Source organism: Perognathus longimembris, chromosome 25 (genome assembly GCF_023159225.1).
Source record: "Perognathus longimembris pacificus isolate PPM17 chromosome 25, ASM2315922v1, whole genome shotgun sequence".
NCBI lineage: Eukaryota > Metazoa > Chordata > Mammalia > Rodentia > Heteromyidae > Perognathus > Perognathus longimembris.
The window spans coordinates 15,981,784-16,005,592 of record NC_063185.1 but is presented as its reverse complement, the minus strand read 5'-3'; the positions used below and the strand labels follow the sequence as shown (position 1 = coordinate 16,005,592).

Here is a 23,809-nt window from a genome sequence, read left to right as displayed (position 1 = left end):
TAGGACTGAGTTATTTTTCATAAGAATGTGGGGTTGTTGTAAAAAGGGAGAGCCTTGTCCTTGAATCTCTGGCTTCCTGTCTCCTATGTGATCTTTTCCACACTTATTTCTGCTCCTGCCGTTGCGGCGCCATCCACAGTGAAGTCCTCACCAGAGGTCAAACTGATGAAGCTATTTGTGTATGGCATTTCCACCTCTAAAAACGTGAGCTAATAATCAACCTCATTTCCTTTTCAGTTGTGAAGCCTCAGGTATGTTGTTGTAGCACCAGAAAATAGACTATAAGCCTTGAGGAGGCCACTTTGTATTGTGCTTGCTCAGGGGTCAACACTTTTTCTTGATGGTGTACTTGCACCCTACTCACATTTCAAAGAAACAGCTTCAACAAATCCTGCCCAAGTGATCCTGCTTGATGTTTGATGATGACCATAGGCAAGGTCACCAGGCATTTCTCCTTCTTCCTGTGACCATAGGATGGCAAGGAATGTAACTCTAGAGACTAATACCTGCTCATCAGGAAATAAGCACCCTCAAGGCCTCTGTCTGGCCAGAAGTCCTGCCTCAGCTCATACAAATGGAAGCCTATGTTCTGAGCTTTTCATCAAGATGCACCGTACTTAGAAGCTGATGTGTTGAATTGAAACTCCTTTGTGCAACTCCCTAGTAACAGTTGTTCAAAACTTGAAAACATCCTCTCCCCCATGGGACTAAAACTGTGCTTTTTTCCCTTGAGATGGCAGTGTGTAAAGGCCTCATTTTGCCTGACACAATTAATGAACTTCCTTTATTCCCAAAGGCATTGAGTTTAAGGAACTGAATTTCTAGAATCACTGCCAGAACCTTGATTCTCATATACTTGCATTCCCTTTTAAGATACTGGTTTTAGGCACCTGGTTAAAAATTTTAAAAAAATTGTGTGAAATGTGTTTCGGCAGGGCCACTACCTGTAGTCCTGACCCTAGCATCCAAAAGCATCTGAAGAACAGCTATCTCCACAGTCTTCTCTGCCCCCAAATTTCTTTTCTTTTTTTGCCAGTCCTGGGGCTTGAACTCAGGGCCTGAGCACTGTTCCTGGCTCCCTTTTTTGCTCAAGGCTAGCACTCTGCCACTTGAGCCACAGTGCCACTTCTGGCCGTTTTCTATCTATGTGGTGCTGGGGAATCGAATCCAGGGCTTCAGGTATACGAGGCAAACACTCTTGCCACTAGGCCATATTCCTAGCCCTGCTCCCAGATTTCTAAGTGTGCCCTTATACCAGCTGAGTCACCACCAGGGGTATCAAGGGAAAGGAAGGGAAAAGAGAACAAAAGACTTTAATGAAGAAGATACATTTTAATGCTTTACATGAAAATGTAAACTTATTTAGACGTGTATCACAATTGACCACCCAGAGCAATACTTTTATATGCAGAATGCAGGACACTGGCTAGTAATTTCAATAGGTATTTGCTCTTCAAAGGAACAGTGCTTTATAAATGAGGCTAGTAAGATGAACAGCTTTCTTAACTCCTTTCAAAGAATTTATAGCCCTTAGGAAGTTCCAACATATCTCTTGATTTTTTTTTTTTGACCAAACAGAGAAGAGGATCTTGAAGCAACCTGAATATTCCATGTGAGGAAAAAGTGTGCCAGGTCATTTCCAAAGTTGAATTTCAAGTGGGGATGATGGAGTCTTCCAGAATTTTTCTCAGGATGGTCTTGGTATCCTGGGCAACTAACTCAAGAATGTGTCTGTATCTCATGTGTCTGAAGAAGCGAATGACAGGGCCACCTAAGAATGGAATACACCGGAATAGGCTGAGGAGCATGTTCATGACTAAACAAGTCATGAATTTTAGTTGCCAGTCTTTGCCGCAGAGAGTGTACAAATCCTGGGACTTCATGATGGCCATGTACTCTGTTACTGCTTTCCCCATATTCTTAGCCACCTGGAGAAGTGATTCGCCATCCATACCAAAGAGCAAATGGTAGGCTTCCAGAACCTCCCCCAAGTCATCAGCATCCTTTATACGCCTTGATTCTTTCACCACTTGCCTCCTCAGGGAGGCCACTTTCTCATTAATGATCTCCCCACAGAGGTGGGAAAGGCTCTCTAAGGGACCACTGCGCCTGATGTTGGAGAGGTCTATTTTCAAGGTATCTCTGAGCTTTGGAAAATCATAAAATAAAGGGTCAATGTTGGACACCAGGAATATGGGGGGTTCATGTACCCTCTTCTTCTGGAGATTTTTTTTGATATTTTCTCGGATCGTTTGCAGGAGCCGGGCTTCTGGGAGCACACTTGTACTGAGGTCTCTGTCCAGCTTGGTCCACACAACATAGAACTTCTTTCCCATCCGCTGGATGGTTTGGGCCAGCTTCAAGTGGTTGGTGCTGAACTGCTCAGACGCGATGATGATGAAGAAGTCATACTGGCTGAAGCGCATCTCCTCCACATAGCTCTCCATGCTTTGCGAGGTGACCCCCAGGCCGGGGAGGTCCCACAGCACCACATTGGGAAAGCGGGAAGAAGAGTAGCCAGCCCGTGTCTGGGTGGTCCTCACCACCCCGGTGGGAGCCAAAGTCTCCTCAAGTCCAATGATTCGAAGTGCGTTGATGAAGGACGACATGCCGTTGCCTGAGTCCCCAGTCACTGCGATGCTCACTGGGGTTCTAGACACTATCTCCATGGTCTCCTTTACTATAGAGGCCACTTCTGGCAGCTTCCCTTCTTTCAAGGCCCTCTCAGTGTTCCTGCTGGCCCCCTCAGGTAACCTGCTCCAGCCCGTATGGTAGGACATGGCAGCATTGAAAGATGCAGATGGCAGAGTGTCATGTGACATGGGGTCCTCCACCACACTGGTGAGCAGCGGGATGGCCTGCAGAAGTAGGAGAACATGGGAGTCAGCCACAGGATGCCCCAGGAGTCAACAGACTTCAAATCCCATGGCCAGGATTTTAGGTCTGAAACCAAAGATAACAAAGACATATCAATTGCATAGAGTGAATGAACCTCCATTCAGGATCTGCGTACGTTCTTTAGGGGTAGGGAGACATTTAGGCTTGATCTGCAGCCCGTTAGAACCCCGGACAGATCTATCCCCAAAGCAAGCTATGGATGTTTTTGGACTTGGAGCAGAGTATCGGTCAGGACACTCCATGGGAGCACATGTTCTCACTTCAGCCCAAATGGATGGGCTTAATCAATCACAAGCCCAGCTGGTGGCAACTCTCCCGAGGCAGCACCTCATTGGTGAGTACCTACAAGTTCTTACTGAGGTCCTTACAAATCCTTATGGGTCAAGGATAGCTTAATTCTTTTTAATAATAGCACATTTTCTCAAGGTGTTTTTTTTTTTCTCGTCAAGTTAAGATGGTATTCACCAATAAGTGCACATATAATAAATACCTACCTACCCTCATCAACTTAGACAAAGCAAAACAACCTTTCCAAATCATCTTTCACTTGCTCTTTTGTAAATGCCAAGATTTTCAGCTTTTTATGTATTAATATTGTTACTAATATAATCATTCAACCGTTTTGTACACATGGGTTTCTCTTATTGAATCCTTGCAATAACACGAGACATTTATGGAGCAGGATTGAGAGGGAATTGGCTCGGTTTACCTAGTGGGTTCTATCCCAGATGGCAATGCCCACATTGTTCCTAGTAGATGGGCTTTTGCAGTACACAATTAGGAGAGTCCACTCTAGCCTTCCCCTGAGAAGTCTAACACTTCTTTGTGCATTGTCACTAATGTATAAAAAAGTTTAAAAACTCAAGATCAGTTCTTTGGCTGATGAGCAGCATTTAAGCCACACAAAGCCTTTCTGTTCCATAGGTCCCACCCATGTGGTCCCCTGAAGCAGCTGGAGACCTAGCCTGTCCTCATGCTAGAATGTCCAGGTGTGTAAGCTGTAAAGACCACTATTCCATCTGTGGAACAAATTTCATGGCTATCACTGGTCTCTCAGTGCAGCTTCTTGCCCTTTACAAGCTTCCTAGTGACCTACACCCCCTTCATAACTCTCTACCTGAGGTGGCTCCAGGCTATAGCCCAACCAGTGCTCTCCATACTCTCAGCTGCTCTCTGTCCAGTCCCATGGCTTGGACTCATCCTGCACATAGGGAAAAATGGGCCAACCACCCCTCCAGTGCTTGGGGGCCAGCTTAGCTCCCTAGAATGTGAACAAGGAGGCCTAGTTCTCTGCATTTTGCAATGAGCAAGCCATGTTACCCACCTCCCAGTACTCCTGTGAAGAATTCATGGCAGGACCAGTGGGAAGCTCCCCGTACAGCTCCCAGTATTTTTGGTAAGGTTCCAGCCTTGTTTGGATCCCTGTGGAAGTTGTTCCACTGCTTCTTCTTCCTCTCTCCGGCCTTAACCACCAAGTCGCACTGTATCCATAATTCTCTCTGGTCTGGATCCTATGCATGCCTTATCTCACTTCATATCCTTTCAGCCCTATTAGATAAGTGATGCCATTCATTATTCCTGATCATGGAGGTAGAAGCAGAGCATTAGGAATAAATACGAAGTTTTGAATTACAGGGTGGGTGTATGAGGAGATCCAAAGTTTAAACCCCAGAGGGAGCATCCATGTTTCTGTCTGGATGGCAAAAACAACCCCGTTTAAGCAGGAACCAGTGACTGCTGGATCCTGAGCTTCCTCCCTTGACAATATTGGTTCACTCGCTGTTCAGAGGCAGGTAGGCTAGAGGTGTAATCTGAGCATGGTCCTCAAAGAAGGGAGTGTGGAAGCCATTTGTGTCCCAGGCTCAACCCCGATGGGCTCTTCACAAGTGCTGCGTCAGTGCTCTGAGCCGCCGTTCCCTGAGACTGCCCGCACCGACACTCCCACACTGTCTCCTTCAGGATGTCACGAAGCCTCAGTTATCCTTGTCCTTCTCTGGTCTAGCTGTGACCTGAGTAACAGCAGGGCACAGTCTCTGGAGGTCCCTGGGAGTAGGGACTAAGCAGTTCCAGTGTGCAGTGTTGACCAATACCAGCGTACAAAGGTGTGAGGCAGTGAACCAGGCAAGCAGACAGTAGGGGATTGCAAGTTTGGAATACAGCCTTTGAGGATCATGGGTACCATCTCCCACAGAGGCAAGCACAGGCTGCTCAAGTGGGCAGACAGGTCAGGAGGCTGTGGCTCACATAGTATTTGGTCACACAAACTGTTTTAAAAGCAAAGGCTTTGCCGGCGCTGGTGGATCATGACTATAATCCTAGCTACTCAGGAGGCTAAGATCTAAGGATCGTGGTTCAAAGCCGGCCCCGGGCAGAAAAGTCTGTGAGACTCATATCTCCAATAAACTACTAAGAAAAATCCAGAAGTGGCACTGTGGCTCAAGTGGTAGAGTGCTAGCCTTGAGCAAAAGAAGTTCAGGGACAGCACCCAGGCCCTGAGTTCAAGCCCCAGGACTGGTTAAAAAAAAAAAAAAAAGCAAAGTTTGTTTGCAATCTCCTACATCCACCTTGAGCAAATCAATATCTATCTCGTAAGCTCTGTAGGTGACAGAGTTTAGGAAGAAAAGTTCATTGAGTTATTAATTAGCAAGTAGACACAAAAATATATTATGCTTCATTCATCAAATAAAATGAAATAAACACTTGTTGTATAGTAAAGACAAGTTTCCAAGACTCTAGTAGAATCTGTTCTTTGGAGATACCAAGATTACAGATGTGTTAATATTTTACTAAGCATCTATAAGCAAATGAATTGATTCCCTCTGGGCCATTGGCCAAACAGAATATTGGATTCTTTCAATTGATCTTTGTGTAGTCAAAGTTTAATGAGTAGTGATCAGTTTTGGATTCAACAGGAAGAATGATTTGCAGGCTGTTCACCTTTTTTCTCCTTTCTCTTCTGCCTGGACTCAAAGGAATCTCTGAGAATATTAAATCTTTCCATGACCAATAGTCTAGTCAGACTTAGAAGAAGACAGAACTTCACCCAGGGAGGGAAGGAACTCCTGCCTAGGAGGGGAGCCTGGAAGTCATATAGGAAATAGTTCTTCTGAGGGCTGCAATCCTGGTGTCTGATGGGAAGGAGCAAGATTGGACTTGAAAAAGATGACAGGTCTCAGGATGGAGAAGGGGTATACACAGGAAAATAATGGAAAGTGAAGAGAATTGATGTCCTCCTCTATTTCCTTCCCTGACCACACCTGAGTAAAGTTCACAACATAGGCAAGTTAATCACATACAGAACTTGAACCTGGTCAGTAGAACAAAGGGAACTGGATGAAGGGAGCCAGAGCTGGGCTTGAGGATAAGATAATTTACCATATTTCCTTTAGTCACATCTCAGATTTCAGGGTATTGTCATACCTTGGTCCTAGTCCAGTGTCTCATTCTCCTGGATACCATTGAGCTTTGTCCCCACATGAACCAGCTCTCCACCATGCCATTCACACCTGCACCCAGCTCAGGGCACCTGTCTCCCTTCTTTGGGGATTACACCTCTAGCTTACCTGCCTCTGAATCGTCCAAAGATCCTAAGGAAAGGGGGAAGACCCATCAGGATTGAGCTAAAGGGTAACTAGGCCTGGAAAGGAAAGGCACATCTCATCCTCTTTCTCCAAACTTGGTGCCTGTCAAAAGACCACCCCAATGCCAGGAAGATGTAGGTGAGAGGGTCGCATTGCCTCCACACTTGTAGGTTGGATGGGTTGGAGCAGTATCAGGACAGGGTGGTTCTGAAGGTCAGAGAGGGGTCTGCTGTGGGCATTGCCTTGGTGGAATAAACTAGAAGTCAAGCTCTCCTGCCCTGGTATCAGTGGTCCACCTTTAATGTCACTGCATTAGCCAGATTGTGGCTTCACTTACCTGTATCAGAAGGGTGTGCATGACCAGATGTCCAGCCGGCCATATTCCTTCTGGGACGTGGTCACTCCTAAGGGAAGGCCAGTGTCCTCGGACAGGAGCAGCTCTCTATGAATGATCCCAAACTGGAATCCAGCTCAGGAAAGACAGAGGTGTGGAGGACTTGGGTACTCTAAGGAAAAGCCAAGAGCCAAGACTCATGGAAGGAGGAGAAGCTGGAAAAAACAGTCTACTTTCCTGGGTTTCCTTGTAGTCTCTGGCCCAGAGCATGGCCTTTGCTCACTGCTCTGCTTTTTCTAGATCAGAGTCCTGCCTGCCTTGTCACCAGGGAGGGGACTCCAGTGAGGGCAGGGTTCAGTTCTATTCCTGGGAAGGATTGGTTGCCAGGATTCAGCTGAGCAGGTTCCACATTCTCATCCAGAGAGGGTGGGAGCAGTGTCCTTACTCTTTCTTTTTTGTGCCTGGGGCTTAAACTCAGGGCAGGGGTACTGTTTCAGAGCTTCTTTTGCTCAAGGCTGGTGCTCTACTGTTTGAGCCACACCTCTACTTCTGGTGTTTTAGTTGTTTATTGGAGATGAGAGTCTTATAGATTTTCTTGCCTAGGGTGGCTTTGAACTGTAATCCCCAGATCTCTGCCTCCTGAGTAGCTAGGATTACAGGCATGAGTCATGGGCACCTAGCCCAGTGTTTTCATCTAGCTGGGCACCTGCATTTATTTGCTAAATCTGCACCACTGCTATCTTGGGGCTTGGTTGGGGGTGAGGGGGAAAGCCAGATGATGTTGGCTGGGCCAGGCCTGCTTTGTTCAGCCCTTACCCCACAGTGCCAGCACAGCCTGGGACCTGGTTGTCCCCTAGCTTGTCACTTCAAGTTCTCAGGTGGGAGTGGGGACAGTGACTCTCCCTGACAACCCAGGGAGGGGCAAGAGCAGAAACTGCAAGATTGCTTTCCCACATGGAGGAATTTCAACCTGGGCACGGAGCTTGGACAGCAGACCCAGGAAATCTCCCCTGTAGGTGAGTATGTCCCAGCATCCTGACCTCATTCTGCAGGAGAGGCTGCCTCTCACTGTTTCAACATCTGCTTTTGTCAGAATAAGCAGTCTTTTGGCTCAAAATAATAAACCTTCATTTATCTATGTGACTCCAGGCCAGTCACCCAGGCCCACATCTCTCTACAGACTCATGTACACACAGACAGACACACAAACCTACACTTACATATACATCCTCCCATGCATTCACAGACCCATGTACACACATATAACACATGCAAACACACACATACACACACGCACACCCAAGAGCTGAACTTCAGAGTCCCTAGCATTTCTTGTGGCTTGTTTCCTGTACACTGCTAGACTAATAGAATTATTGATGATCACTTATTTAGAAAGAGCATGACTATGCTACCTGACACATTTCCCTGCTGTGTTCAGCCACATAGATCTGGGACTGTCCCCAGAATCTGCTTCCAATGAAGTCTTCTCTGGTTCTTGGACAGTACAGAATGTGTAGCATGGGTTCTTCTCCTTTACCTTCTCTGTATCTTGGCATCTTGGGAGTACTCTCACTCTAGTGCCCTTTCCTTCCCTGTGTTCAACAGTGATTTCCAAATACAGTTTAGATCATTAATCATTTACCACATTTCACGGTTCCAGGAAAGTACAAGCTTGTGCTCATGACTCCTGGATGTTCAGTGCAGAGGCTTTGGTGACCTGGACTTACTCACACCTTACCTTTCCCGGTGCTGAGCTATCACTGCAGGGAACTGGCTCCTTTCCTATCTCAGGGGTGAAGGTGGCTCCACCCTCATCCCGCAACGCACCTGCAGAGGTAGCTTCTCACTCACTATCACAGAACCATGACTTAGGGCTGCAGTTATCATGAAGCAAGTTGTCACATCATAGTTCTCGTGCATCTGGAATTTGTACTTTGGCTCCCACAGGAAGCGCAGCCGGTGCTCAGCATCAGGACCCAGATAAGGGCTCACTTCCCCAATAGCTTGTTCTCCTCCCGCCTGGCCTCTGAGATTGGAGCCAGGAAGGCTATCCTGCAAAACCGAGGATTTCCCATATTCTGATTTCACTTTGGAGGAGTCGGCCCCTTGGATTAATTCAGGGTGCACTTCAGTCAGAATAAGCAGTGTTGGTGCTCAGTTAATCTAGGGGACCAGTGATAGGATTGTGTAAGGCAATTAGGAGCAACAGGGACAGTGGACTGAGTTAAAAAGGACAGATTCATCCTCCTTAGAAATCCTTTCCTGCAAAAGAGTGAGGGGGCATGCATGTTTATTTCTGTGGTTTTCAAGATCATACTGATTTCCATGAATACCAGCCCCTTTCATACATGTCATCTAAAAGGGAATGTAATCTCAGAGACTTGTCTGAATAAATTGTTTCCAAAATTTGTAATTTTTATTATTTTGATTAATTTTAAAAACTAGAAAACCCCAAGTGAAGAAAATAAGCTGTACTTCAGGAACTGATTCCTTTTCAAGGCTTTCTTATTTTAAGTTCTTCAAACTATTAGGATTTCTTTTTGCAACTAAGTAAAACAATACTAACAGCTTTAATTTTGAAGTGATTGCCTAAATGAACTACAAATTTCTACCTAAATTACCTACCATCATTGTTCATGATACAGTAAGTACAGTTTTCTATTACGTATGACCTCAAGACAAGGAAAATAATTTGTAGTACATAATTAGAAATTGTATAGGAAACATAGCTTTAGATGTAGATTGGAAATAGAACAAAAGTAAAGGTTTTTGTTTTTAATTAAAACCATGTAAAAGCTTTGACAGTATATTAGGAAAAGATAAATTCCAGGCACTGAGAGGTAGTTTGCAGGGAACCCATCCCCCCTTTTATCTGGTCCTTTGCTCTAAAAATACATATAATTCTAAGAGCAACCCTTTCACTTGCTTTAAAATGTTACCTTAATAAATTAGCTAGCAGCCAAGTCACTTTTCTAATTTGAAATCCAGCACTCCTGAACTATTTTCTCTGAACTAATTTTTATCGCATATGTTGTATATGGCTAAGAGAAAAAAAATACACCTTTACAACTTACAAATGGCCTATAGCAGTGTCTGCAACTGTAAAGTATCTGTTGCAGTCTTCAAAAGGTTACTGTGACATTTTCTCCACAATTATTTCAGAGTCAAGGCTTGCCCTTGGAGTCTGACTTCTGATGAAAACACAAAAGTGTCCTCACATTATAAATAAATAAATCTTAAGTGGATATTCCGTTATGAGCTTTGGTTTAAGGCCTTCACACATGCTTTCTATGAGTCCTCTTCCACGTAAGTCTTACAGTGATTAGTAAGGATGACCTCTGGCTTCTTCGCTGTGTCACATTCATAGGGCTACTCCCTAGTGTGAATTCTCTGATGTGCAGTGAGGAGCTTTGTCTAAAAGTTTTCCCACATGTATTACATTTAAAGGGTTTCTCTCCCGTTATACATCTTTCAATGCTGAACAAGAGCTGAACTTTAACTAAATGACATCCCACACTCCCCAAATCAGTATGGTTTCTCTCTAGTACGAAGTCTCCAGTGGTTACTGAAATACGAGTAATATATAAATGTTTTCCCACACTCATAGGGTCTCTCTCCAGTGTGCATTCTCTGGTGTTGAGAGGCAGCTGAACTTTGAAGGCTTTCCCACACACTTTACATTTACATGGCTTCTCCTGGATATTGATTCTCTCATGAATTGTAGGTGTTGAGTGGGAACTCAAAGCTTTGCCACATTCATTGCAATTATAAAACTTTTCACCAGTATGAATTATTCAATGTCTGCTGAGTTATGAAATAGAAGTGAAGCCTTTCCCACGTTCAGTACATCTGTAGGGCTTTTCTCCAGTGTGGATTCTCTCATGCTGAACAAGTGATGTGCTCTGACTGAAGGCCCTCCCACACTCGCTACATTTAAAAGGTTTCTCTCCACTGTGAATTCTCAAGGTGATCATGAAAGGACGAGACAGATGTTGCCACACTTAGCACACAAATAGGATTTCTTTCTAGAATGAATTCTCTGATATCCTGAAAAAGTAGATGTCTTCCTACCTATCCCTATCTATAGGGATTTTCTTAGGCATTAAGTTTTTGTGTCTAAAAAAGACTAGACCTAGTACCAACGGATTTACCACATTCTTAATATGTACATGACTGCTGCAAAGTACAGGTTCTTAGATGCACTATGGCATAAAGGCTTTGGCACACTATTTACATATGTGAAGTTCCTTTCCACTATGGATTCTTTTTTTTTTTTTTTGGCCAGTCCTGGGGCTTGGACTCTGGGCCTGAGCACTGTCCCTGGCTTCTTCTTGCTCAAGGCTAGCACTCTGCCACTTGAGCCACAGTGCCACTTCTGGCCATTTTCTGTATATGTGGTGCTGGGGAATTGAACCTAGGGCCTCATGTATACGAGGCAAGCACTCTTGCCACTAGGCCATATCCCTAGCCCTCCACTATGGATTCTTTGATGTTCAATAAGAACAGAACTGAAATTTGAGTTTTGGTTGGTTAAATACCTGTGACTTCTTGAAGCTAATTCTTTGTTTTTCCTCTAGCAACCCACAGTTTTTACTTTTATGGCTTCTGTCTACGGTAAGGACTTTCATATGGGTGATTGGAATTATTTGTAAGCTTTCCTTTTTGTCCTGCTGTTTTCTTTCAGTTTGTCTTCAGATATGCAAGGCTCTCCTGATATGGAGATCCAGGGTTCATTTCTTCAGCTTTTTCCTCACTAGTCCCTGAAATGATGAATCCTTAGTAGTTTTAGTTGACTTTGTGGTTTGAAGACTGGTCCTATATCCTGGAAAACTGTACAAAGAAAGAGACTGTCAATGATGTGATTAGCTGACATTGAATTTACTTACTGTAAAATAATAAAAGGATAATGACTGAACTAACTAACTAATTAAAAGGAATAAAGCAATCTCACTTAAGGTAGATTAAGAATGTTTCACAGGGGATGGGGATATGGCCTAGTGGCAAGAGTGCTTGCCTCGTGTACATGAGGCCCTGGGTTCAATTCCCCAGCACCACATATACAGAAAACGGCCAGAAGTGGCGCTGTGGCTCAAGTGGCAGAGTGCTAGCCTTGAGCAAAAAAGAAGCCAGGGACAGTGCTCAGGCCCTGAGTCCAAGCCCCAGAACTGGCAAAAAAAAAAAAGAATGCTTCACAGTGCTTTGATGCAATTCTAAGAGATTTGAACTAGAAATATTTGAGGAATTTTTGCAAAAGAAATTTGTGATCCCTGATATTTTAGGAAAACTGATCCTAATCAGAAACAAATGTCCCTTAATGAGATAATGAAATAGCTACAGAAGCTCTTCCTGTGCTATGTATCACCACACTTAAAATGAAAAACACACTGATACAGACAGCTTCAAAGCAGGGCCAGGGAGAACTTTCCCAGTGTATCAGTTTGTTCTGCAGACACGTAGACTCTTACCTGTCACATCCATAATGACATAGCAGGTTGAGAATGGTGAACAACAGTATGTCAACGATGAAAAAAGTAAATACCAGACATGCATGGATGCTGATATTCAAAGAGAATCCACCATCCATGAGTGTGGACCAACTCCTCCGAATTTTGTAAAAACTTAGTTCCAAATCCTGAGGAGGTACTGGTAGACAGCTTCAGTCAAGAGGGAAGACCCCCACCCCCCACCCCCATCCTCTAAGAACTGAGAGGGGGGATGAGTTCACCTGAGGCCTTGCTTCCCTTGGCTCAGGGGACATTTCCTCTCTCTGGACTCTTCCTCAAGGCTAGGTGCGGTCTCTAGAGGCTGCACCTGAGAGAAGAAAGAGGGGCCAGTATGAAGGACGACCCCAGCGGTCATGAGAGAGGGGCAACAGGAGTGAACAGGGTCAGAGAAGGGCTTGGTCCATCCTGGCCCAGGCCCCCCATCTTCCTGGCTCAGGGGATTTCCAGAAGCAAGACTAGGAGACTGGATTCCATCACAGCGGGGACTCACTGCACCCGGCTCTGCGCCAGCCACTGCTGGAGTTTAGTCACACAGGGTGCTGAGGGCATTCCTGGGATCCGGAAACCGAGGGCAGCGTGGGGCCACTTGGCTCCATTCCCACAGCCAGGACTCCAAGGCTGTGTCTTGCACAACTAGAAATAACACATCAGCCAACAGGTTCAGGTCATTCCCTCCACCCTCACCTCCACCCAGGGGAAGGTCTTGGGTCCTGCCATAACTCAGGCCAGCCCTCCCGCAAACCACCATCCCGGGACTGCTGCCCAAGGGAGGATCTTGCCTGCAGCAAGCAAGCCAATCACCACCCCCACAAACTGCTAAGTGGGAGGAGGAGAAGAGGAGGGTGGACAATGCCGGAGCCCCACACCGGGACCGTAGCTCCGAGGCCCACCGAGGCGCGCGAGCGGCGGGGGAGGCGCCGGGTCAACACGCCGCGGAGTCCTCTGGGAGATGTAGTTCCTGTGAGGAGCGAGGGCTTCTGGGAAGTGTAGTACTCCCCGGGGCCGCTCCTAACCCACAGGCTTTGTCCCCCGCGCCTGGCTGTGAAAGCCCTGGGTTCTCGAGAAAGTGGACCGCGGCCCTGCGGATCCCAGCAGCATCTGGGTGGGTCGTTTTTTGTTTGTTTGTTTGTTTTTCAATCACCATTTTTGTTTTGTCCTTACTTTTTAACATCACCTTTGCCCGAAGAGTTATTTTTTAGTGTTATTATTATTTTGTATATCCCAGTCTAATCTGGAACTCTCAGATTTCCCGTTTCGTTTCAGACTCCCTCCCCCTTCCCCCCACAGGCGCGCGTCAGTAGGAATGGCTGTAGGAATTTAAAATTTATTAAATAATTATTATTAACCAGAGCTTGTTCAATGCTTGGCCGCGGTGCTATGGTCATACAGGTGTAGGCTGAGCCGAACACGTCAGGAGTAGCGGCGGGCCCGGTGCAGTTCTGCGCTGCGGCCACCAGAGGGAGACACCGCCCCGCTCCTCCCGGTGGCGAATGGGCTGCCGCGCCCCGGTGGAAGCACCTTCGGAGGTCTGCACCCTTTGCGCCTCGCTCCGTGTCCGCACTGAGCATCGTGGTTCAGGGGACAGGAAACCCACGGCGCCCCTGTCTAGATACCCCGGGGTCACGTCTTAGAATGGAGACTTTATTCTTCACAAGGAAATAGGATTAGTGAGAAGCGGTCTCTTATCTCAGTTAGGTGAAAAGCTCAAGTTAAGCCAGGCACTGCCTCCAGGCTGGGAGCAAGTCAGCCCTGGCCCTAGCTAGCCAAATGACACGTGGCAGAGGCGACAGCTGCTGGGCCCGGACACCCCCCCACCCCCACCCCCACCCCCACCCCCGCACGCATTGCAGGGCCAGGGGGCTCCCAAACCTGCTGCGCCTTCTAGGGCCCACCGTGTATGCTCCCCAGCCCGGCTGCCCAGGTCTGCATCTGCGGGGTGGGGGGCGGGCCCGAACCCCACAACCCCACCTCCCTCGGGGTCTCAAGCTGCCGTTCCTGAGGTTTTAAAATGATACAATCGTTTAATACATTTTGAAACATTTTTATTTTGCAGAATTAAAGCTATGTAAATGATAGAAAATATTGCAAGTATTTTTATTTAATTTTTTTTCCTCAGTAAGAGGTTGGAGGATTAATTCAGGTGCACACAAATATGTACATTTATACATTTATAATTCTTTCCTTTTGAGTTGATTCACTACAAAAAGCATATGTGTTTTTGTTGTTGTTGTTTGCCAGTCCTGGGGCGTGGACTCAGGGCCTGAGCACTGTCCCTGAGCTTCTTTTTGTTCAAGTCTAGCACTCTACCACTTGACCCACAGCGCCACTTCTGGCCTTTTCTGTGTATGCGGTGCTGAGGAATCGAACCCAGGGCTTCATGCATGCTAGGCAAGCATTCTACCCCTAAGCTATATTCCCCCATTGATTTTTTTTTAATTTACAAAATGACCATTAAGATTTGTTTTTCTTAAATTAAAAAGAGAAGAAATAAAGAACTTTGCTGAGGGACAGAGAGAAGTCTGGAAGAAATAAGACATACCTTGTGTTTTGGATAAGAAAATTATACCTTTTAAAGATATCAGTAATTCTTATATTTTCAATCATTAAATACTGTGGGTCTGTATTAAAATAGAACTAATCAATGGAAAAAATTGGGAGTTCTACGTGCACAGGAGAGAGCCTACTATATGGAAAAATAGGATTTTATAAATCAACAGGGAAAACTGAGGCCATCAAATAAATGATATTGAAATTACTACATGTTAAGGGGAAATTAAACATATATGACTACTATAATGCCTATAGCAAAACAGATTTCATATGATTAAAAGCACAACATTTTGAGCTGGGAGCCAGTGGCTCACCCTTGTAATCCTAGCTATGAGGCTGAGAGCTGAGGATTTAGGTTCAAAGGCAGCCCAGGCAGAAAAGTCTCTAAGAGGCTCTTATCTCCAGTTAACCACTCAAAAAACCAAAGTAGTGCTATGGCTCAAAGTGGTAGAGTGCTAGCTTTGAGCAAAAGAGCTCAGGGACAGTGCCCAAGCCCTGAGTTCAAGCCCCACAACTGACAAAAACACAACATTTCAATCTAAATAATGAAGAAAACATTGGGAAAGCACATAGAAGCAGATTTCTCACAGACAATAAACTGAATGACTAATTTCTAGATTCTGCCTGTCCTACAAAATGAGTCTAATTCTAGGTATTTAAGACAGAAGTTAATACGTTATATACAAAGGATACCAAAGACTGAGGTTTAACGCTCCTTGGAAACCCTTTCTGGGAAAGGCTAAAACTATGAAAAATAATTGCAATATATGCAATATATAGCTTCGAGGGGGGAAAAAAACACCTCAGGGACAGCTTCCAAACCCTGTGTTCAAGCCCCCGAACTAGCACAAACAAACAAACAAAAAAAATGGGCCTGGGAATATGACCTAGTGGTAGAGTGCTTGCCTCATAGACATGAAGTCTTGGATTCGATTCCTCAGCACCACATAAGTAGAAAAAGCCAGAAGTGGTGCTGTGGCTCAAGTGCTAGCCATGAGCAAAAAGAAGCCAAGGACAGTGCTCAGGCCCTGAGTTCAAGCCCCAGGACTGGCAAAAAAACAAAACAAAACAAAATCAAAAGTCTTATTATATGAATTTAGCTAGCAACCATTGCGTTCTCTACTCAGGGTCCCAAGAACGAGAAATAACCTCATCTATAACCACCAGCTGTCATTGTCCCCACCAGTCCCCCTCCACCTGTTGCGTTCATTGAAGCTCTTAAACCTCTGTCTTCCACCTGTTCGCCTCCTCAGAATCTCTCAGAGTTCTCACCTTTGTGAGAACTCAATGGATATCTTGTATTTTACAATTTCCAGTCTCTGTGCTTCCCCTTAACTCTGTCTATCTTCACCCTTAGAAGGAAAGGAGGCCACCCAGTTTTCTCTGTCTCACCTTAGTTCCAGGACTTGGGTGGCTCAAGGCTGAGGGGGAGCATAGGTGGAGGTGGGGGGCAGGACAGATGACCAGGAGGGGTTGGGTGCAAGGTAGGGTACCAGTCCTCAGACTGGTGGGGTAGAGCAAAAGAACCTCCTGTGGGGGGCTGGGAGGGGAGGGGATGGTTGTAGGGGTGAGGAAAGCAGGCCACTGGTGGAGGTGGTGCTGGATAGGAGTAGGGGCAGGCAGGGGGCTCAGGCAGGAAGCCAGAAAAGGTGGCAGGAGCCAGATGGGCCAGTGGCTGGAGCAATGACCTCTCTTGCTTCCGCTGCTTGGCTCTGCGGTTCTGGAACCAGACCTGAGGAGGGGGGAGAAGAGCTGCGTCAGAGCTCATATCTGAAATAAGCGACACACTATTGCTTGAGGACGGGCATCTTACAGGCACAGGAAGTGTCTCGGATGTCATCAGAAGAAGGAAAGTTCTTCCACAGGCATAGCTGAACAAGGTCAGCTGACAAAGCGAAATGTATAACATTACCCCCATTCTGCACTGAAACTTGCCCAATTTCTACAACTTTGGATGAGTCCAAAATGTCAAGTTTCATCCAGGCACCAATGGCTCATACCTGTCATCTTAGCTACTCCAGAGGCTGAGATCTGAGGATCACGGTTCAAAGCCTCTGAGATGCTTATCTCCAATTAAGCACCAAAACAAAACAAAAAAAAAACACCCAGAAATGGAGCAGTGGCTTAAGGAGTAGTGATCCAGCCTTGATTTAAAAAGCTAAGAGACAGTGCTCAGGTCCTGAGGTTAAGTCCCAGTACTGGTCCCCACACACAAAGGGCAAGTTCTAACAGGAAAGCAATTAATAAGATACTGTGATACCCCTTCCCCCCAGATAATGGGCCACTGTTCCTAGGATTAGGGTTAGGAATGAAGACTATGGATAAGTACTGTTGTTGTAATAATAAGATTGGGCATAGGGTAAGGTTTATAGTTAAGGATAACTAGCCAACTGGGACTGAAGGAGCCCGGGGCTGGTTGAATTGCAAGGTTACGCTTTGGGACAAGAAACATGTCGGGTGTACACGTGAACAGTTAGGATTGTATTCGTGTTGGGGTTCATGTAACTATTAAAGGTTGGGGATAGGTACTGAAGTTCAAGTTAGCTTAAAGCTGGGGTTACACTGAAATGGTATTCACGATGTAGGAAAAGTTGCATCGACCATTGACCAAGCATTCATGGAATGGTGAGATGGGGAGCATTTCGGTTAGGGCCATAAAACCCATGAACATCTCTACCCAGACAGTGCCCAGGTCCTCAGAAACCCACGCTTCTTCCCCAGGTAGAGGTCCCGGGGCCTTCTCACCTGGATTCTGGCCTCGCTGAGCCCTGTGTCCCTGGCGAGACCTTCTCGAGCCCAGATGTCAGGGTACTGGTTCCTCCCGAAGGCTGCCTCTAGTTGCTCTAACTGGGCTGGGTTGAAGGTGGTCCGGTGGCGGCGCCGGGAGAGGGGATGAGCCCTCTGTCCTCCTTGCCTGGAAAGCCTCAGTCTCCCCACTCCTGCCCCGGGGAGCCTCCTGTAGGACTGGGTGCTCCTCTCTGAGGAGGTCGAGTGGGGAGAAGAAGGCCCTGTGAGTGGACCCGCCCCTTCCTCCCTGGACCTCTTAGGCCTCCCTGAATTCCACCCCACTGCCCACTAGCCAGCTCCACACGGAGACACCCTGATCACACCAGAACCCCTTCATTCAGCTTCAACCATCACCCCACACCCACACCCAGCGCAGCCAGCCGCAGCTCTTATCTCTGAGGCCCCCTAAGCAGGGACATTCTCCACCTTGGTTCAGGCCCCAATATACATCCTGGGCACCCCATCTCATGACTCCTCCCCATCAGAGCCCCAGGTATATGCTCTTCTGGGGTTCCCCTTGTAGGTCTTTTATAAACTCTCTCTTGAAGATCCCTCCCTCCCCCACCCCTGTGGCCTCCTTGCTTGCTTTCTTCTTCATATATTCTCATCCTCTTGTACCCCTCACCTGGGAAGATGAAGTATTTGCCCCCCCCCCCCCCCGCTTTCTGCTCAGACACACCCTTCCCTCATAGATGTACTTTCTGTTGTTCCCCCAGACTCGCCCAGCCTGGGCCCAGCTACCCAGGCTGCAGGAACCTGAGCTCGTGGGAAAGGCTTGCCTCGCCTCCATGCAGGCTTACCAAGTCCCGACACTAATTAGTCTGAGAGCTGCTGGGGAAGAGAAAACTGGGGTGGGGTGGGGACACCTGGGAAGTTACACTGTGAGAAAAGGAGATGTCTGCTGCAGAGACAGTCATCCCCATGGGGACACACACACACACACACACACACACACACACACACACACACACGGAACCACTCTGCTTGGATGATCGCCCTCCAAGCTCTACCCTCCAAGAAGGCAGGGCCTTGGGCAAATGCCAAGCTCAGGAATCAACACATCACCTTCAGCTTTGCCTCTGCCCCCATCCCGGTTCCAGGGGGTATATTGTTCAGCAGTGCCCTTCAGCCAGAGCCTCAGTTTCCCCATTTGTGACATGAAGGAGTTGTAGTGTCCTGCATTTCTAAGATTCCCATGGTTTTACCATGCTAGGATTTGGGGGTTTCTTTCCTCCTCTTAACCCTCCCCATTGGGAACTATTGCCCACCAAACAATGGGATCCCACACCTGCTGCCCCCTCCCAAGGGTCCGGTAACTCACTCACCCACTGTGGAGGTCAGCGTTCCAGTGGCCGGAGGCCTCTCAGGAAAGATGCTGGTGTAAGGGCGCTCCTTCCTCTGCTTCCCCTGCTGCCGACTCCCGTCACCTTCCATGGCCAGCCACCAAGATGGGAGATGGTCCAGCCTCCCGGGCCCTGAATCTCAGTGTCAGGCTCAGTATTTCTCTGTCTCGTTGAGCCTCTCTAATACCTGTGATGTCTAACCTTCTTCCTTCTGCCTCCGAGTCTCTGTCTCTGATCGTGTGTGTGTGTGTGTGTGTGTGTGTGTGTGTGTGTGTACAGGTGTAGATAAGTATCTGTCTTTTTCACTGTCTCTCCTCCTTCTCTAGCTTTTCTAATTGCCCACTCCTTCACGGTAGTACCATTTCATTCTCTCTGTCCCAACTTGACCCGCTCCTCTGGTTTGGTCTCGACTTTTCTCTCCCTGTCCCTTCTTTCCACCATGACACTCTTTTCTCTTCTCTCAGCTGTCTACTTTCCCACTTCTCTCACCTTGTCTTGGAGGAGTGACCTCCTCCTGGCCCCGTGGGCCCATCCAATCATTACCTGGTCACCAGAGCCCCCTTGCTCAGGGGAGGATCACCAGCCGGATGAGGGAAGGTGTCAGAGGGTCCAGGGACCGGGGCCAAGAGCTCATATTCCCAGGGGACCAGATTCTATTGTCCTGTTAAATCCCCTTTTGGGAGCAGGCAGAGAAGAGAGAAGAAAATGCATTCCTACTAAGACCCCCTCCTCAGAAGCCAACTGTGGGAAGGGAGGGGGGAACAGACACCAGGAACAGGCCCTGCCTGGCATCTTACCAAGCAGGTGATACCCAAAGACCTAGTGCTAAGAAAATTAAAAACCCAAACGAGAAGTCACAAGTACATGCTTCTCTCACGTACTGGAACACACCAGAATGTACCAGCCACTCCCTCAGGACCTTCTGAGCCCCATCTATGGAATGTCTCCAGAATACCAAAGTTCACAAGAGCTCTTTGACCCCTTCCTTCAAATACCTCATTCATCCAGAGCATCAAGGTCATCATGACCTGTCCAAGTGACCTAGATGTTCAGAAAACCTTGATCCTCAAAGACCTCAGGACCCCCTCTGCAATAAAATGAGATCCCACGACAGCCTGACATTATAATTCTTCAAGGGATTCCTGACACACTAGGAATCTCTGAGCCTTTGGACCACTCTGTCTCTTGAGGTTCCCGAGACCCCAGGAGTACATCCTGGCATTCCCAAGACATCCTGACTCTCTAAGGAGGACCTGGCACCCTAGAACTCCACGGTCATCCAGAATACTCTGAAATACAAGGACACTCTGATCTCTAGAACATCCCATCTTTACCAGCTGACTCCTTGCCCACTCCAAAAAGTGCCAACTCTCGGGACACACTGTCCTGATGGAATGTACTGTGCCTGATCTCCAAGGCCATGAGCGACCTAGAGCGACCCTCAGCCCCGGGGCAGCCCTGATCCTGTGAGACCCAGTAATATGCACTTAACTTGGATCCATATGAAAACACCGAATCCCAATGCCCTGCTGCTTCAAGGTTCCCTAAGCCTACAGAAGAACACTGACATCCATCTAGAACTCTCGAATATTCCCCCAGGACACTGTGATATTGCAAAGCAGCACTCTCAGCTGCAACCCCAGCTCCCCAAGGAGATACAGGAAGTTTGAGTGGACATCTTAGGATACCATAGCTCTCCAAGAGACTGGTATTCTTTGAAGCATTTGCTAGTTCATGGCAGGCGGATTCAAGAAACGAACCCCTTAAGGAGCCCCCCAGCCTATTTCCAGTTCTTATTGAGCTTACAGAAAATGCTGGCTCAAGATGTGACTTCTACTACACACGGGTCTACCCATGTGCTGCCCACACTAGAGGCCAAAGCAATGGAATTGCCCAGACTTGGATTTGAACCTTTGAAACTGTGAGCTACAGAAACCTTTCCTTTTACAAAGTTTGTTGCCTCGGGCACTCATTAGAGTAACTTAAACCTAACTAATGAAAAGTGCAAGGCTAGATCATCCCTTCTCTGCTCTGGGAAGGGAAGAGCAGGAAGGGCCTGATCCCAGAACAAAGGAGTTTCACAAGTGAGTTCAGCATCCAGATTTACTTAATGTTAAAAGCTTCAAATCTTTAAAACTTTAAGTATTTATTCTAGCCAGATGCTACTGGCTCACACCTGTAATCCAAACTACTCATCATGACGAGATCTGAGGATTGAAGCTCAAAGCCAGCCCAGGTAGGAAAGTCCATGAGATTCTTATCTCCAATCAATTACTCAGGAAAAGCCACAAGTGGTGCTGTAGCTCAAGTGGTAGAGTGCCAGCCTTGAGCAAAAGAAGCTCAAGGACAGTGCCCAGGCCCAGACAGAGTTCAAGCCACAGGACCAGCAAAAATAAATAAATAACATTATATAGTCAAAACTAAACCATATAGTTTTAGATTATCAATGAGCCAAGTGAAAGATTACAGTGAACATGGGTAAATGTTTTAAAGTGAATAATAATTAAAAAAAAACAAATTATACTCATATTGGTAGACTGTTGAGGGGGAAACTTCATTATTCTAAATGCTTACAATATGAAACTAGAGAAAAGTTGGGAAAAATCAATGATTGGTTCTCAACTCTAAAAGAGAGAAACAGAAAGCAAAATTTATCAAAACTAAATTGAATGAAGCAACCAATAAAACTGAAAGTAAGCATCCATGAAATACAAAACTGAAAAATACCTGAGGACAATAAAAAGCCGAAGAAAGTAGGTTCTGTTGCAACTTTTTAATTTGTAAGTCCAATCAAGAGTAATCAGCAAAGAAACGATCTTGTATCATGAATGATACAGTCATAGAACTGCAGATACCAGAGCCTGGAGATTTCAGAAAATTTAGGAAATAATTTCAAGTCTATTGCAAGTAAACTTGCCAAACCAGATGAGAAAGACAAATTTCAGAAAGTGAACACCACTTACGCCCTAAACATCCAATTAAATAAAATGAAATTCTCAATTCTGTCTGAACAGAATACAAGCAATGAACACTTAGGATGGGGTCCTAATGAGGTCCTGGGGGGCCTCAACCCTAGGGGCGCCCTATGTGGTTGGCAATGTTCCTCATGGAAATCTCAACCCCCAGGGACGTGGGGACTATTTGACAGTTCCCAGTCATCCGTGTTTGACCAGAAAGAGCCACCTGCCTCACGCTCTGCAATCTCCTCCCGTGAGCAAAGGCCCCTTTGCTTTATGACTCTCCCATCCCGAGGCCCAGCATGGAGCCAGCAGAGATGGGGGATCTGTGAAAGCATCTGGTTGCAGCAGAGAGCCGCCAGGTAAGAGTGGCCAGGAGGAGCAGGTAACATATGCGACCTCTAACATCAGGCACCCTGGAATGATGATGGGAAAACCAGATGCAACGGAGTCCCTCTGTATGGAAGCAAGCTCCGGAGAGAAAGCCTCTTTGGTTTAACATATCCGAGTCTTCTCTGCCAAGACAGGCTGTGCACCAGGAACAAGAAGAGCAGTAGTCGAAAATGGGTGGTAGAAAAGGAGAAAGATAACTTAAGCAGGCAGTGACAGGTAGGACCAGTGGCTGCAGGGTGTGAATAAGCTCGGCCACAACTCAGATCCAAGAGCCCTCCTAGCTGCTGCCCCTGAGAGAGACTCATTTACAAGCCATACATGATGTCCTTGACCTAAACCTGGCTGCTAGTGGATTTCCTGTGTCCATCTACAGAGGTCTATGATGCACAGATCATTTATGTCTGTATTATGAGACACGTTCTAAAGCTGCCTGGGGCTCAGCTAGGCAGATGCAGGTGTGAGCCCCACAGAGGGAGGCTGACTTGGATTGGAGTTTAGAGACTAAGATGCCTTCATTCTATGGTCCAGCTATCCAAACACTCAGGGATGCAGACATGTCCAGTATCTGAACACACTCACAGCGTAGCCTGGATCACAAACACCTCAGTGTGTGGACAGTGCATCCACATACTTCAGTGACTCAAGCTCAGTGGCACTGCCCAGCAGGGGTCAGAAGCAGCCTCCTCCTGCCTCAGTGCTGCAGGGAACGTGGTTTCTATTCCAGAAGATCCTTCATGAAGATCAAGTTGGAGTCATGGGACCTGGTGCGTTCCGTACCACAGAGCAGTGGTTAAACCATAAGATGGTCGTATTTTCCCACCAGCGGGCTCTACTGGCCACAAGCCTCGCAATGTAAATACAATTACAGAAAAGTATGGGATACGTTCAGCAATTTGCCTTCAACATGTGGTCTTAGTAGAAGTTTCAAATGATCAGTACAAATCCCCCTTAATGTCTCCTCTTTCACTCTCTCTGCTTTTGCCACAGAAACCATCTGTCCTGCAGATTAGAATATTACTATATACCCATCAAAGAAACTGTCTGCTATTTGTTTGCTTTGTTGACAGATCCCACCATTTCCTCCCCAAACCCTTAATAAGGAAGGTTCGTGTTAACTAATTGCCCCCTGGAACATAATCTTGCTTCCTCCTACACCTGCTCTGTGTCGGCTCCTGAAGGAAATCCAGGTAAAAAAAATAACTTCACATCTTAGCACTTTTCTGTAATGTTTCACTAATTCAATTCAAGTTAGTGGTAGTCACCTCTCTGTCATCATAATCTGAACGCCCTGTAACCCATCCCCTCAAAATGTTTTCTGTCATATCCAGGGGCCCCAGCAGACAGGCCCCCCTCACGTTGCAGTTGCTACATTCCTCTTAAAGTCTTTGATTCCCCAGGACACATCTCTCCTTCCCCAGCCGCCGTGTTTCACTTGTCAACTTTCCCAGCCTAGTGTGTATTT

General features: G+C 46.7%; 2 protein-coding genes and 1 pseudogene across 2 annotated transcripts; all 3 read right to left on the bottom strand.

The window, feature by feature from the left end:
• Positions 1–1,333: 1,333 nt before the first annotated feature.
• Positions 1,334–7,086, bottom strand: LOC125341912 (immunity-related GTPase family M protein 1-like). The gene is made up of 3 exons (XM_048334042.1): positions 6,817–7,086; positions 4,223–4,446; positions 1,334–2,858 (listed from the first exon to the last, which is right to left on the bottom strand). Exons 2-3 carry the CDS (start codon positions 4,415–4,417, stop codon positions 1,653–1,655), a joined length of 1,401 nt encoding a protein of 466 aa, XP_048189999.1. The 5' UTR covers positions 4,418–4,446; positions 6,817–7,086; the 3' UTR covers positions 1,334–1,652.
• On the bottom strand, positions 4,872–13,885 carry LOC125341809 (annotated as a pseudogene).
• Positions 13,886–16,260: 2,375 nt separating this feature from the next.
• Prop1 (PROP paired-like homeobox 1) lies at positions 16,261–19,088 on the bottom strand. The gene is made up of 3 exons (XM_048334289.1): positions 18,980–19,088; positions 17,613–17,845; positions 16,261–16,599 (listed from the first exon to the last, which is right to left on the bottom strand). Exons 1-3 carry the CDS (start codon positions 19,086–19,088, stop codon positions 16,261–16,263), a joined length of 681 nt encoding a protein of 226 aa, XP_048190246.1.
• Between the last annotated feature and the right edge of the window lie 4,721 nt (positions 19,089–23,809).

Bases quoted from the DNA above. Each gene is read 5' to 3' on its own strand.
- Prop1 (XM_048334289.1), bottom strand. From the start codon at position 19,088: ATGGAAGGTGACGGGAGTCGGCAGCAGGGGAAGCAGAGGAAGGAGCGC. The intron at 17,846-18,979 runs GTGAGTGAGTTA...CGACCTCCTCAG, and splicing joins AACGCTGACCTCCACAGTGG to AGAGGAGCACCCAGTCCTAC. The intron at 16,600-17,612 runs GTGAGAAGGCCC...CCCCCTCCTCAG, and splicing joins TCAGCGAGGCCAGAATCCAG to GTCTGGTTCCAGAACCGCAG.
- LOC125341912 (XM_048334042.1), bottom strand. From the start codon at position 4,417: ATGCATAGGATCCAGACCAGAGAGAATTATGGATACAGTGCGACTTGG. The intron at 2,859-4,222 runs GTGGGTAACATG...CTACTTCTGCAG, and splicing joins CTTCACAGGAGTACTGGGAG to GCCATCCCGCTGCTCACCAG.